Source organism: Xyrauchen texanus, chromosome 25, assembly GCF_025860055.1.
Source record: "Xyrauchen texanus isolate HMW12.3.18 chromosome 25, RBS_HiC_50CHRs, whole genome shotgun sequence".
NCBI classification, from domain to species: domain Eukaryota; kingdom Metazoa; phylum Chordata; class Actinopteri; order Cypriniformes; family Catostomidae; genus Xyrauchen; species Xyrauchen texanus.
The window spans coordinates 30,807,470-30,824,029 of NC_068300.1; the positions used below are offsets into that span (position 1 = coordinate 30,807,470).

At 44.0% G+C, this 16,560-nt stretch overlaps 1 protein-coding gene across 1 annotated transcript in view; it reads right to left on the reverse strand.

Annotated features, from left to right (window-relative positions):
- cntn3a.2 (contactin 3a, tandem duplicate 2) overlaps positions 1–16,560 on the reverse strand; it is a 95,233-nt gene that overhangs the window by 56,381 nt on the left and 22,292 nt on the right. Inside the window, exons 3-6 of the mRNA XM_052091309.1 lie at positions 11,334–11,509; positions 3,943–4,035; positions 3,314–3,517; positions 992–1,094 (exon numbers count right to left, since the gene is read on the reverse strand). Of these exons, the coding sequence (XP_051947269.1) occupies positions 992–1,094; positions 3,314–3,517; positions 3,943–4,035; positions 11,334–11,509 (576 nt within the window). The remainder of the gene's footprint in view (positions 1–991; positions 1,095–3,313; positions 3,518–3,942; positions 4,036–11,333; positions 11,510–16,560) is intronic.

The window sequence follows — 16,560 nt, forward strand, 5'->3', positions numbered from 1 at the left end:
ATGACCCTAAACATTGAAGTAAATCCACTACAGAATGGCTTCAAAAAAAAGAAAATCCAACTTTTGTAGAGGCCCAGTCAGAGCCCAGAACCTAACCCAATAGAGATGATGTGGAATGACCTCAAGAGAGCTGTTCACACAAGATATTCTAAGTATATGTCTTAACTGAAGTAGTTCTGTAAAGAAGAATGGTCCAAAATTCCTTTTGAATAGTGCAGGTCTAATCTGCAGCTACCGGAAACACTTGGTTGAGGTTATTGCTGCCAAAGGTGGATTGACCAGTTATTAAATCCAAGGGTTCACTTACATTTTCCATGGCACTGTGAATGTTTAAGGGGATGTGTTCGTACGTGAGATAAACACAGCAATTTTGATAAATCTGTCCATCTTTAAAAACACAGATGCAATGGATTTGCATCTGTGGCACAGTTATTCACAACCACCTGGCTTGTGACAATTAAATACAAACATATACACATCCTTCAAAAAGAAAGAGAGAGAAATAAGAAATAAAAAAGCAGTAAGGGATGTGAAAATGTGAAAGATAAAAAGGAAAACAGAAATAAAGGAGAAAAGAGAGAAGGAAATAAAGAAAAAATAAAGCCTCCTAGGATGGAGATTTTATTTCATTTTATTATTGTGTAGATTACTGTCCTTTCTTCTCATATCTCAGCTCTAACAAACTAAATGAGTTAGATTTCCTCATAAGACACCATCTCATTTCTTTTTGCAAGGAAATTGAGAAAACGTATATAGCTCATCCAGTAATGGGATCAATTGAGACAGCAAAATTGCCTCAAGGCAAAAAATAGACTTATACGGTATTATCCAAACAGACTTTGACAAGCATCTTTAAAAGGTGGAGAGAGGTGGAAAAGGGCCAAGTCGAAAAACACATTAAGCTCAGTGACGGAGTGCCATGAAAAGTCGGGATACCCGCAAAGAAAGAAAGCAGCATCGGTAACTGAAAAGGGTACAGAATTCCACTTACTTTCCCAAAGCAAAACACTCCAGTGTCACAACTGATCCCTTTGCAGCTGGGACCATGTCAGGGAAATGAACCTCTATTTTTGGCTCATATTCACCCATTACACCTAAGAGAAAGACAAAAATGCTTTAATTTTCATTCCTATTTCATACACAGGTTGAGACATACAGTAGGTATAATAGTAGCACCTTTATACAATGGATAGGAGATTCTTTAATCAAGGTAAAATGTACACATAAATACAAAATTAATTGAAAATAAGATTCTAAGTTCTAATGAAAAAGTGAAAAATAAAATTTTCTGGATTGTAGCACATTTTATGTTTTCATTGGTGGAAATTGGGAAACAAGCCCAAAATGTGACAATTCAACACTTAAAGAAATGAGGAAAAAGTCATTAAATATACTCAGTAGTAAAAGATTACAGCTAATGTAACCTATCCTTAAACTCTAAGGACCTGCCATCCATAGGAGGGCGCTATATCGCGAAATAAGATTACGTTTAAAACGCAAAAGTCTCCGGATACAGAAGTGATATCATTTGAAAGCTTAGAATCTGAACTTTCCATAGAATACCATAATGTTTGCATTTATGTCACAGAAAATAGCTAAATAATGCCTTAAATCATCCACGTTGCAAATAAGCGCCACATATGGATAATGTGGTAGTAATATTAATATGAATATAACATTCTTTCACATAGCACTTAAATGGACAAGTCAAATATCAAATGAAAGCTCTGTTGCTCAGAAATATGACTATGCTGTTTATTGTGTTGCCCTAATAACACAGTTCAAATGATTTTCAATAAAGTGAAATATGATTTCTGTAAGACATCATATACAAATGTCTCATGTATGCATTGATCAGTGCAGCTGTAAGCCCCAAGCAGCCAAAAACGTTATATCCGCTTTTACTTTATGTATGTTCTAAAAAATGTGCTATTTTGTACTTTTCTGTGAGCTTGCTTGGGTGAATAATCCAATGTTATATCTTAGATGTCCATAAAAAGCATGCTAAACAAATCATCGGAAATATATGCTATTGGTGATAACATTTTTTATATCGTCGCAAAAAGAAGAATCTCAGTTTCTTGTGAAACCAAGATTGAGCTTATAATTCACTCAGAGGCCAAGATTTTCAATGGCACAATGGGGGTTGGTGCATGTACTGAATATTAGACTGAATGTCTATGGACGAGCACATCTTTGAAGGCTGAAATCCGTTAGAGCACCACCTACATTTCAGATCTTCTAATTGTGATGGATGGTGATAGAGAAAAGGGTTTTGGGTTTTGGGAGTGATCAGAACCAGAATTACATGAATTACAAACAAATATACAAATGTAAACATACAGTATATGATACTATTAATGAAGTCTTTTTAATATTAGTCAATATTATTTATAAAGAAATGTCTTTTTTGTTTTATTTGGGGGGGCTTTCTAAAAAAAGGTGACAATTTTTTAGCAATTAGTCCATAGTATGTGTAAATGTTGAGCTTTTAAATTTGAGTATGAAAAAATGCAGGCAGCAGCCCAAAATTGCTCCAGAGTTTGAGTAGAATGATTGTTTATGAACAAAATCATTACCCTAATTGAAGAATCACCCACTTATGAAAGAATGTTAGTAGGTGAACAGCTACTGTACTTTTCCAGAAAGCAAGCATGAGAACAAAGACAACAAATAATTAATATCACTCTGGAGTCTGACACCATAAGTTAGGGAGGTGTGGTGTTTGCTGCAGTTGTTTGAGTGTCGGTAAATATTTTATCAAGCCATTGTTTGTTTACTTTATAGCAAAGTATATTTAGCACTGAAATTTTATTCTTGGATAGTAAGCAGGAGTGTCTAATTTCAGGCTTTGGTTCATAAAACACGCTGTTGCAACTTTAGGATGGGGAACTCATTTGCACTGTCTCATTATGTTAAAAAAGGTGTCTGCCTGGTAAACATGCTGTCAAGTTAAGACCAGAGAAAATACTGTCAGTGTTGTGGGTGTTGCTTTCAAATCTTAAAACAAAACAAACTACTGTGATCATTTTAATTCAAACACAAGAGCTTGGATCAACTGTTAAATTAAGATTTAAGGTTAAAATGTTATTTTTAATGAAATTTATGGCTTCACTAGTTAAATTTAAATGGTCCTGCATTGTTACAAATACATTTTTATAAATATGCACAATAATTGCAATAAATGTCATACAGTAGGACACGTCAACTTCCCACATTTATTTAACATTCAATAAAACAAAGTTCAATGAAAACCCAAAAGAAACCCCTGAAACACCTATGACCACATAATCAGTGTCATATAGACAATTACCATCTGTCCGTAGTACCAGAGGGGTCGGGGAGCTGAGGACTTTGCCTTTAGTGATGCGGTTTACCACCACACACGTGTAGTTACCCACATCCGAGGGCTCCACTTTGGCAATGTAAAGGTTTCCTGTCTCCTGAGAGACAAAGCGTCGATTGTCTTGCTGAACAAAGTAAGGGTACTCGTTGAAAACCCATGCAAATGAGAGATCTGGAGAGGAGACGTAGCACAAAACATATGTAATTTATTGCAAAATAAATGAACCAGGCTGGCCAAATAGGAAACTTTGGGATCTTAAGATTTCTTTTAACTTTTCTGTATCATCATATGACATTAGAAGCCCAAACTATGTTAAATGCATATGAATGAAACACAACATAAGTGTCCACACCAAACATTGCAGTTTAAATATGTAAATTGCATAGGCTCAAAGAGAGTAGATCAGGCAAGAGCACATTTTGTCAAAAATTATTTTGAGGCCATAAAGTGCAAAAAGACCTTGTGGTGTTAAGGCGTTTGGACTTTGTAGCCTCTAAAAAGTTAAATAACTTTGCAGAATTTTATGCCATTTTAAATAAAGCTAAATTGAACTGTAAAAAAGCATAAGACTGTGAAAGCCAGTGTTGTAGCCTTACCTCCTGAATACGACGGTGTGCCACAAAGTAAAACTACCCCCTGGCCTTCTCGCACAGACACAGCACTTCTCGTTTGAGTTTTTAAATTCAAGTCTGAAAGGCATTAACACACTTTTAGAGGATATACAGCAATATTATACAGGATGTGTGCATGAAAACACTTTATATATCAAAAAGATATGCATAGGAACTTTTTCGAAACAAAGGGTTGTGAAATAAATATTATAATACAACCATTTGTAAAACTGGACCTCATTAACTAACTTAGCATATCTGTGTGTAAAATCTGCATGCAAACATGTTCACAAATAAATCATTATTCATCAATAAGTTTGAACTTAAATTTATTTGAAATTTACGATTACATTAAGAACCGACGAATACCACACATACACAACTCCAGAAGCATTAAAAACATGAATGTGTTCTGCCAATATTCTTTATACTGAATATATTATTATTAGAAATGTAATTACTTAATTAATAAGTTTGACTTATTTTGAAGCGACAAAAAAGATGTGCATTACAGCTAAATCTGAGATAGGTTTGGCGTAAAAATTAAGCCAGTCATGTTTAGTATAGGCTTGTATAGGCCACCTAAAAGGTGTTTAATGGTTTTGAGAATGATACTTTGCTTTACTCAAAGATCTTGCCCCACGTTCTTTTTTCTGTTCACATAAAAACACAACTTGTATGCATTAAAAGTAAATGAGACACACCTTTTCCTAACCAGGTAAGATTAAACAATTTGTCTGTCCACACTGAAAGTCAAACTGCAACATAACGTGACAAAATCATAACCAAGCAATCAAAAGATTTTTCGTTTGAGATATCACGGTTGTGTCTGGTTGAGACAAAAACACAGATTTACTGCACATGGAAGCTTTATCTGTTACTCTGTAAAAAGTGGTATTTCTTCCTTGATCAAACCCATAAAGTCAGTTTTGTTGATGTAACCTTATGTAATAACGGAACATGGAAGCTAAACCAAACGTATTAGGATTCAGATTGCTGCAACGAGAAGTGGAAGCCATCCAAATATGGGCAGAGAGGATCGTTCACTCTAATTACATATGGCCAATAGCAGAATGTGCCAAGTACATGAAACAGACTCAATGAAAGCTCAAATGACACAGAAAATAACTGAATGAGATCTCGTTACTCATGCCTGCATGATTTGGAGAGAGAGCATACCTTTAGTCATTGTTGTATCTGCATGTGTAATTAGTTCTTATGTACAATTATAATGTTTTATTAGTTTGGAGAGGCTTTTGGACACTTGGAGACATTTTATTATTTTTTGTAATGATATAAATTTGATTGCTTTGATGTATCAATAGAAAATTTTACTCTGTTACAAGTGACATGATTGGGAACAAAACAAAATAGGTTTTCAGAAGTTTCTTAGAAGGTCTCATAATTTATTATAATCTATAGTATATCATTAAAAGTTGTCTTTAAAATAATACCAAACAATTGACCTTCTCTGGGTTAAAAAAGTCCAGAATTTTGTGCATGCTACTGAAACAGGAAATCTATAAAAACATCTTCGGAGCTTAAAGGGTAAAGGGGCTTTCCCCGTCTGTCGCTCTCTCCACGTTGTGTCAGAGAAGCGACACTAGGGGTCTCTCTTGAGCGCCGAATATGCCTCTGATCCATTGAAAAAAGGCCAATGAGAAGTTGGCAGTCAGTATTTGCATACCCCGCCCCCGGACATACGGGCATAAAGGTGAGGCAAATACTAGAGTTCATTCAGAAATTTTCTTCGGAACCGATGGTTGTGCATGCTGTTCGCGTGAGATCACACCAGTTCCTGTATTCCTCTGACGCTCTGCATGCTGTTGGATTGAGGGCGCATTACAGCGGCGATTTCTCCTTCTTGCACGGCAGTGCAATTGCCCCTGGGTGCTTCGACAGTGCAGAATCCCAACTCTAAGAGAGTTGTTTAAGAGAGCGATTTTCTCTAAAACAGCAATACACAGCGGCGTTGAACGTCCTTTTCAGGACGCGTCTTTTTAAAGACGTGTTTCCGCCTCTGTGTAGTTTTCGGATGCGGTCGATTTCTCCCACCTCCTATGGTCATAAAAACTGCCTGGCGTACCTGGGTGGCAATTACACGCAGCCAGCGTTTTTATGAATGGTCTATGTTTTCAGTGCGAGAACATAGCCATGACAGCATTGCGGTCGTAGGCTTTTTCTTGTAGTGAGAGAAAGCCACTTCAGCCGCCCCCCACGCCTCGCCTCTTTCCCACGGGATTGGGGCAGGCGCCGCGGCCAATGAAGGTGATTTGGGGATAAAGACGGGCTGTGTTCGCCGGGTACCCCCCCGCGAGCCTCCCGCCTCCCCGGTACGCTTGCTGGCTTCTGTCCGAGCTCGGGATGAGCGTTTTCTCTCCAATAAGGTTATGTTGTCAGTGCGAGAACATAGCTGTTGCAGCATTGCGGTCATAGGCTTTCTTTTGTCATGAGAGAAAGTCACTTCAGCCGCCCCCCGCGCCTCGCCTCTTTCCCACGGGATTGGGGCAGGCGCCGCGGGCGATGAAGGTGATTTGGGGATAAAGACGGGCTGTGTTCGCCGGGTACCCCCCCGCGAACCACCAGCCTCCCCAGCACGCTTGCTTGCTCCCATCTGCTCGGGATGAGTGCGGCCCGCTTCACGGCCGGCCTGCCGGTCCCTTGAGCTCCCGGGATTGGATGACGATAATCACCGCTGCATCGCGGAGCGTTACAGCGGCGTCTGATGCTGATGACTCGTCTGCTCCGCCACCATCGGGTCTGCCCGCCCAGTCTGAGCCTGATGCACAGAGGTCCGATATGCTTCCCCGGGTACAGCGAGCGCGAGGTTGGACCGGAAAATCCCGTCCCCCTCCCCCTCACGGCTACTTGTTTGGTTCCACGGGCATGTGCGCCGCTCACAGCCGCACCCACCCCCGGTTCCTTTCTTCTCGGATGTGCATGACGAGCTGAGCAAGCCAAGCTTCCTCGCTCCTCCGCTTTCACTACCCTCGGCGGTAGAGCGGTCCCAGACCACTCCCCCCGCACACCATGGCCCCCCCAGCAGTCCGCCGGGTCAAGGCTCCAAAAATGTGCACTTGAGTAGTCCTGTTCTTGACGTGCTGCAGGAACTGCACTCGAACACGCAATGGCCCCCTTGTGGTCCGGAAACTCAACACATGGACTGGACCTGGTCGCAGTAGAGGAGGTAGACGACTCTACCCAGCAGCCCTCAGTGGTGAAGAAACAGATGGAGGCTATTTCACACATCCTGCCCTGCAGCAAACGTGCCGCCAGAGGCCATGCCCTGTCTGCTCGCCGAGGGCGTCCTCCTGAGGCTTTCAAGAAAGAAAGAAAAGCGGTGCTCTGCCTCAACAAACATGGGCCCAGCTCTCCGCCCTGGCGTCGAGCTCCCCGCAGAAGATGGACGCCCCCTCATCTCACGGACCCCCTGGAGGACCCGGAAGGCTCCCAGGCACTCCTGAGATGACGACCCAGAGACTGAAACGTTAGCTCCGGAGCTGGTAAGACCACTCCGTTCCCCGGTGGAGGGCCGGGAGGAGAATCTTTTGTTGAATTAATTTCATTTGCCACACCCCCTAACGGGGGCTGCGGTACTCACATTCTCAATAATAGAGCTATTTCCTTTTTTGTCTCTGGGTCACCTGGCCCGCAAATGCCGTTCTCACGGCACTCTGCCGCCAGGCCTCAACAGTCCCGGCACGCTGAACGCGGCCCCAGATCCGCCTTCAGCCCCACGACTGTCCCCGGCCGGCCGGTTCTGACGAGTCCAGAGGACGCCACTAAAGGACCTCCTCCTCAGTCACCAACCCGCCCCCTGCCGGATGTATGGAGCAAGGTAAGTGCTTTGAGTCTTTTCTCAGCACCAGAGCCTCAGGACGTGTCCGTGCCTCCCGACGGCGTACTACCTGCTCCACCCTGCTGCGAAGCCCCGCCGGGTACGTCAAAAATAACCGTCCCTTTGGTGCCCCTAGCACGGAGATTGGATGCGTGGCTTTCACTTCCCAACCCGTCTCGCTGGCTGGCCCGGACCATCCGACTCGGTTACGCAATTAAGTTTGCCAGGCCCCCGCCCCCCTTCACGGGCGTCCGCTTTACCGCAGTGCACGGCCAACATGCCAAATTCCTGCGCGCGGAGATCGCTACTCTCTTACTCAAAGACGCGATAGAGCCTGTCCCTCCAACCGAAATGAAGAAGGGTTTCTACAGCCCTTACTTCATTGTACCCAAGAAAGGCGGCGGCTTACGACCAATCTTGGACCTGCGAGTTTTCAATCGAGCACTGCTCAAACTCCTGTTCAAAATGCTCACGCACAAATGCATCTTGACAAGCGTCCAACACCTAGATTGGTTCACAGCGGTAGACCTGAAGGACGCGTACTTCCACGTCTCAATCTTGCCGCGACACCGACCTTTTCTACGGTTCGCGTTCGACGGCCAGGCATTCCAGTACAAAGTCCTCCCCTTCGGCATGTCTCTGTCCCCTCGCGTCTTCACGAAAGTCGCAGAGGCAGCTCTTGCCCCGCTCCGAGAAGCCGGCATCCGCATACTCAACTACCTCGACAACTGGCTCATACTGGCCCACTCCCGAGAGTTACTATGCGCTCACAGAGACCAGGTGCTCAGGCACCTCAGCCGCTTGGGGCTTCAGGTCAACCGAGAAAAGAACAAGCTCACCCCAGTCCAGAGCATCTCCTTTCTCGGCATGGAGTTAGACTCAGTCTCAATGTCCGCACGTCTCACCAACGAGCGTGCGCAGTCGGTGCTGAAATGCCTCGCCAAATTCAGGCCAGGCACAACGGTCCCTTTAAAACTCTTCCAGAGGCTCCGGGGGCATACATATAGCATCCTCCGCCTGGGGTTGATGCATAGGAGACCGATTCAGCACTGGCTTCAGACTCGAGTCCCGAGATGAGCATGGCGCCACGGCACGCACCGTGTGACGATCACCCACGCCTGCCGAAAAACACTACAACCCTGGACAGACCTCTGCTTTCTACGGGCAGGAGTGCCCCTGCAGCAGGTGTCCCGACGCGTCCTGGTCACTACCGACGCCTCCAGATTGGGTTGGGGCGCCGTGTGCAAAGGGCACGCAGCCGCAGGCCATTGGAGAGGGGCCCCGCTGCGCTGGCATATCAATTGCCTAGAGTTGTTGACTGTCTTCTTTGCCCTGCGGCGGTTTCTCCCGTTAATTCGAGACAAACAGGTCCTAATCAGGTCAGACAGCACCACTGCGGTAGCGTACATAAATCGCCAAGGCGGCGTACGCTCCCGCCACATGTCACGACTCGCCCGTCGTCTCCTCCTTTGGAGTCAGCAGCGACTCCGGTCGCTGCGTGCCACTCACATCCCCGGCAAGCTCAATGTGGTAGCGGACGCACTGTCACGACAGAGCTTACCCAGTGGAGAGTGGAGGCTCCACCCCCAGTCAGTCCAGCTGATTTGGGAACCGTTCGGCAGAGCCCAGGTAGACCTGCTTGCCTCCCGAGAGACCTCCCACTGCCCGCTCTGGTACGGCCGAACAGAGGCTCCCCTTGGGACAGACGCGCTGGCGCACAGCTGGCCCGCGGGGCTACACAAGTATGCTTTTCCCCCAGTGAGCCTTCTTGCACAGGTGCTGTGCAAGGTCAGGGAGGATGAGGAACAAGTCACACTAGTGGCTCCCTACTGGCCCAACCGGGCCGGGTTCACGGACCTCGTGCTCCTCGCGACAGCCCCTCCCTGGTGAATTCCCCTGAGGAAGGACCTTCTTTCTCAGGGGCAGGGCATGCTCTGGCATCCGCATCCAGACCTCTGGAAACTCCACGTCTGGTCCCTGGATGGGACGTGGAAGATCTAGCTGGTCTACCACCTACCCTCGTAGACACGATCAACCAAGCCAGAGCCCCTTCTACCAGGCAGCTTTACAAACAGAAGTGGCTCCTGTTCGCAGATTGGTGTTCTTCCAGGGCCGAAGACCCACAGAGGTGCACAGTTAGGTCAGTGCTCTTATTCCTGCAGGAGAGGCTGGAGGGGAGGCTGTCCCCTTCCACCCTAAAGGTGTATGTCGCTGCTATCGCGGCTCACCACAACGCAGTAGACGATAAGTTTCTTGGTAAGCACGACTTAATCATCAGGTTCCTAAGAGGCGCCCGGAGGTTAAATCCCTCCCGGCCAAGCCTGTTCCCCTCCTTAGGCCACTTCCACGTGTCGCCTAAGAACACATGTGACGTATTCACCACCATACCTCCCCAGCTGGGCAGGGGTGGTCTCCGCGGGTCTCCCCTGAAAATAGGGGAAACTGGGTAAGACCCCCTTCCCTCAATGCGTGTAAGGGCCCCGGCTGTCTATTGCTCTATGCAAGAAACATAGAGAGAAAAGAGGCCCAGCCAGGCTTGGCCCTTTCCCAGGTTGGCAAGCGTCGCCTTGTTCCCCTGCCTAGGGTAACCAAAAGGATCCCGATGACTTTTCTGGGGCATTGAGGAAGGGTATGTGCCCTGGCACAGCTGGTCGTTTGGCACGTAACAAATACCTGCCCGCTCCTGTGTCAGCAGAACACGTACACGGCTCAGCGCATGGCGGATTTAAATTGGACCCCTAGTGTCGCTTCTCCGACACAATGTGGAGAGAGCGACAGACGGGGAACGTCTAGGTTACGGATGTAACTTCCGTTCCCTGATGGAGGGAACGAGACGTTGTGTCTTCCCGGCCACGTTCCGGCTCCTCAGAAAAATCCTGAATGAACTCTAGTATTCCAGAACTCTAGCCTTTATGCCCGTATGTCCGGGGGCGGGGTATGCAAATACTGACTACCAACTTCTCATTGGCCTTTTTTCAATGGATCAGAGGCATATTCGGCACTCAAGAGAGACCCCTAGTGTCGCTTCTCCGACACAACGTCTCGTTCCCTCCATCAGGGAATGGAGGTTACATCCGTAACCTAGACGATTTCTATCTGACGTAACCCATACATTTTGTTTAGTTGGTGTAACCTAATGTATTCAGCTTGTTTCAGTGATGTTAAATAATATTTTTTGACTTGAATATATATATTTTTTTTATGATACCACATACAGTAAAGCATATTTTTAGGTTAACATTCTTTTTCAGTGTAGAGCATGGTGTGAGGCACAATTATTTGTAAAGTTGCTTTGGAACATGTTTTGTGTAAATGTGTTGTGAAAACCGGAATACAAATATTGTAAATTGAATTTAATTAAACTTATTCTGGCAATCGCAATAACTCTTATATAATAATTTCTTTAAGGTGTCAATAATTAAATTCTCTCATTCTATAAGCTAGCTCAATATTGGCAGTATCCACTCCAGCACCTGTCATCCTGATTTGAGTTGCTGAAGGGCTAACATAGCAGGCTAGCACACAATCGATAACTCACATGCAAACTGGAGGCTAGATCTCCTGCTGAGAATTGCTCCCTGTAGGTTGAAGGCAGTGCACTGGTATATCCCTCCATCCTGGTCCCGGTCCAGACTCCTAATGACCAAATTCCCCCCAGATAGCAGACGACGGGAATCAGTCCTGAGATTAATCAATGTGCCGTTCAGAGACCACCTACAGACACACACACAAACAGACTGTAAATCTAAATGTGTTGTGATTACCACCAAATTTGATTAATTTCTCTTGTGATTACCTTTGAAATATTTTTTTTTTGGATGTACTAGTGCATTATCACTTGTAATATCATTGTATCATTACAAAGAACTACAAATGATTCAGGCACGGTCCAAATTAACCAGGGCTTGGGACAAAAATGCTTTAAAAATGTGACTTTTCACCAGACTTTTTCCTGTCCATAATAAAAAAAAAGTTTCTGGCACTAGATTAAGATCAGTATTAAAGAAACACTGATGAGCCAAAACATTATGATCACTCACAAGTGAAGTGAATATCGTTGATCATCTCCTAACAAGTACACATGTCACGTCAGGGTTGATTAGATGGTAAGCGAACAATCAGTTCTCGTAGTCAACATGTTGAATGCAGGAGAAATGGGCAGGAGAAAAGACCTGAGTGACTTTGACAACTCCAAATTGTTATGGTCAGATGACTGGGTGAGAGCATCTCTGAAACGGTAAGGCTTGTGAGGTGCTCCCGGTCAGCAGAGGTGAGTACCTACCAACAGTGATCCGAGCAGGGACAAACCACAAACCGGTGACAGGCCCAAGGCTCATCAATGCACGAGGCCAACAAAGGCTATCCCGTCTGGTCCGAACTGTCAGAAGGTCTACTGTGGCACAAGTCACAGAACAGTTTAATGATGTTATGGGAGGAATGTGTCACACAGTGCATCACACCCTGCTGTGTATGGGGATGCGCAGCTCCAGACCGGTCAGAGTGCACATGATGAACTCTGTACACCATCGAATGCACCTACAAAGGCAGCGCGAGTGTCAGAACTGAACCTTGGAGCAGTGGAAGAAGGTCGCCTGGTCTAATGAATCCTGTTTTCTTTTACATCACATGGACAGCCATGTACATGTGCACCATTTACCTGGGAAGTGATGGCACCACATGCACTGTGGGTAGACAACAAGCCGGTGGATAGTGTGTGATGCTCTGTGCAATGTTCTGCTGGGAAACCCTAGGTCTAGCCATTAATGTGGATGTCCATTTGACACATACCACCTACCTAAACATTGTAGCAGCCCAGGTACACCCCTTCATGGCAATGATATTCCCTGATGGCAGTGGCCTCTTTCAGCAGGATAATGTGCCCTGTCACACTGCACACATTGTTTGGGAATGTTTTGAGGAACATAATGAAGAGTTCAAGGTGTTGCCTTGGCCACAAAATCTCCAGTGGGATGTGCTGAACCAACATGTCCAATCCATGGCGGCTCCACCTCGCAACTTACAGGACTTAAAGGATCTGCAGCTAATGTCTTGGTGCCAAATACCACAGGAAACCTTCATGGGTCTTGTAGAGTCCATGCCTCGGTGGGTCGGCACTTTTTTGGTGTCACACAGAGGACCAACAACATATTAGGCAGGTGGTCATAATGTTTTGTCTCATCAGTGTATACAAAACTAGACCCAGATCCTTGATTTTTCTTAATATGAAAATAAAATAGAGATAGCGTATTAATAAAATTAATAATCTGATGGCTTATGCAATCTAGGTCTAGAGGTAATACAAAGCAGCTAGTTAAAGACTGAAAAGAAATTTGTGAAAGATTTCCCACAGCTCTTTCTCCCTGTCCTTTTCACTGCATGATTATTAGCGCCAGAGAGGATCATCAATTCCACTTCCTCGCACCTCATCTACGCCTAACATTAAGACCCCAGATCCAACGCCATCTGAGGCCACAACAACTAGCTTCTAATTCAGAGACCAGTGCTCTAATAGAGACAGCTATTCAAAGGGTGCAGGATCATTTGATGATCCTGGGGTTTCAACAGTCATTTATCCTGACAGGGTGTCAGTTGGGTTCAACTCCCATGGTTTAAATGTGTGTCTGATTTTAAGATTCCTATATCATATGGGTGGAAAACAGATCATTCTGTGTTGAATTCAAATAAGTAGATCAGCATGCGCCTTTAACACTGGACAGCGCAACGCGAGTGCTGAGCGAGTTAGTCAGCACTACGTGGGTGAGAGAAAATGGCCGGTGGATGCACTGCACGGTTTAATAGAGTATTAATAGAGTATTTGATGATCTTGAGGTTTCATCAGTTATTTATCTTGACAATGTGTCAGTTGTACCCATGGTTCATCTGTGAGTCTGCACACCCCAGGAACAGATGCCAATAAGAGAGGGGCCTGACACTATATTTTACCACTGATGAAAAATAATCTTAAACTGGCCTAATGTGGTTAAGCTGGTCAATCTTTATGGGTTTAAAGGGGTTTTGGAAACTTTTCACTTGTCCAGGCTGGGAGACCTACTAGACCAGCTTAAACCAGCTAAGAACCGTATTTAAACCAGCTAAGAACCTGGTATTACTAATTAATCACAAATGCAGTTAACAATATTAATATTACATATTTTTGGTCACATAGAAATGCACATTTTACAGTCAAGCATTGATTTTGAGTTGGAACAAAGATGTAAATTTACTGATATTAACAACAGTAATATCATGTACTTATATCTTATTTCTAATATAACTCATGTCGGGTTATGTTCAAACATTCTGACAGTAGGACTTATTAACTGCTTTATATTTCATTAGGCTCTTAATTATTGAATTAATGTATTCCTTCAATTAAAGTTCATTAGTACTGAACACACAAAGGAGAAACAGTTATAAAATCTGTCCATAAAAAGCTCTTTTGTTAAATTATCCTTTGTAGTTGCCTTTATAAAAATGTACCACAGTTCATGCATAGTTCTTGCTTCTCATTACCATGTTAGATGTAATTATGGTTTCTAAAAAAACAAAAAACTACTACAACAAAAACAACTATGGATTTTGTAATGAAAACTGTAACCTAAACACAAGTAGAAACTATAAAAACAACTGCCATAATAGTGACTTAAATGACCCAAATATATATTTAATATAATTATAATAATAGTAACATTTATTGTAAATACATACAACATATCTGCCAAAACACTGTAGTTTCTACAGTTAGTGTTACACCCTGTCTACACCGGAGAGAGCGGCGTGTCACGTCAAAACCAATAGAACCCATTATAATCAATTATGTTCTACATTGGAATCGTCGGTTGCAGCTCATTGTGTCGTGCCAACAGTAAACGGGTGTCTGTTCCATTTTGCACTACACGTGGTGACGCTATTACTGCCAACAATACAAATAAATTGTTTCGAACATTCATGTCAAAGCTTCCAGTGTAGACAGCCTCAAACCATCGCGTCACATCAATGGACATGCCTGGTGTAGACAGGGTGTACAGCCGTGGCCAAAAGTATTGGCAGTGACATCAATTTTGTGTTTTACAAAGTTTGCTGCCTCAGTATTTGTAGATTATTTTTTCACATGTTTCTATGGTATACTGGGAAACAATGATATGCATTTCATGAGTATTAAAGGCTTTTATTGGCAAAAAGATTCAATAAATGCAAATAGTCAATATTTACAGTGTTGACCCTTGTTCTTCATAACCTCTGCAATTCACTCTGGCATGCTGGATATCAGCTTTTGGGCCAAATCCTGACTGATGGCGATCCATTCTTGCCTTATTAGTGCTTGGAGTTGATCAGAATTTGTGGGCTTTTGCTTGGCCACTCGCCTTTTGAGGATTGACCACAGGTTCTATTAAGGGATTAAGATTCGGGGAGTTGCCTGGCCACGGATCCAACATTTCAATGTAATGATCTCCGAGCCACTTCATTATTACTCTTTGCCTTGCCTTGTGACATGGTTCTCCATCATGCTGGAAAATGTACGGATCATCACCAAATTGCTCCTGGATCGTTGGGAGAAGTTGCTCTTGCAGGACGTTTTGATACCTTTCTTTATTCATTGTTTGAATATTTTTTGGGCAGTGTTTTTGGGCAGAATTGTGAGAGAGCCCACTCCCTTGGATGAAAAGCAACCCCACACATGGATGGTCTCAAGATGCTTCACTGTTGGCACAACACAGGACTCATGGTAGCGTTCACCTTCTCTTCTCCGGACTAATGATTTTCCAGATGTCCCAAACAGTTGGAAGGGGGCTTCATCAGAGAAAATAACTTTGCACCAGTCCTCTGCTGTCCAATCCTTGTACTTCCTGCATAATTTTAGTCTGTCCTTGATGTTTTTCTTGGAGAGAAGTGGCTTCTTTGCTGCCCCTCTTGACACCAGGCCACTGTCCAAAAGTCTTCGACTCACTGTGTGTGCAGATGCACTCACACCAACCTGCGGCCAATATTGAGCTCTGCACTGCTGGTGACACGATTCCATAGCTGACTCCTTAGGAGGAGATGGTCCTGGCACTTGCTGGACAGGCTGGGACGTACTGAAGCCTTCTTCACTGCAGTTGAACCTCTCTCCTTTAAGTTCTTGATGATCCGGAAAATGGTTCTTTCAGGTGCAGTATTCTTTGCAGCAATTTCCTTGCATGTGAGTCCATTTTGATGCAAATCGATGATGGCTGCACGTCTTTCTTTAGAGGTAATCATTGCTAACAAGAACACAATGATTGAAAGCACTTCTTCCCTTCTTTTAAAGCAATCTGTCTGCTCTTATAATCCAATCAGAATGATAGTGATTTCACCTGACTAGTACTTGTTCACACTTTCCCAGGTGCTGCTGATATGATTAGTGAAATGATGTTAGCTGGTCATTTTGTGCTAGGGCCAAAAAACAGTGAAATTTGGGCTTTTGTGATAAAGTAAATTTTTTTGCAATGATTTAAAATGCATCTGATCACTCTGCACAATAATCTAGAAACAATGTGAATCAACACCACAACAACTGAAGCAGAAAACTTTGCGAAACACACAATTTATGTCATTGGCTATACTTTTGGCCATGGCAGTAACTAAAGTAACTGCAAAGAAGAAATCTATAAGGGTGATGATGAGTGAATTGAAAAGCCTTGTAATTAGCGTTTTTTGTGGCACAGTGTTTTGCTCTTTACTACAGTTTAGAATGCCGGGGGTCTTTACGATTTCCATATCATATGGGTGGAAAACAGATCATTCTG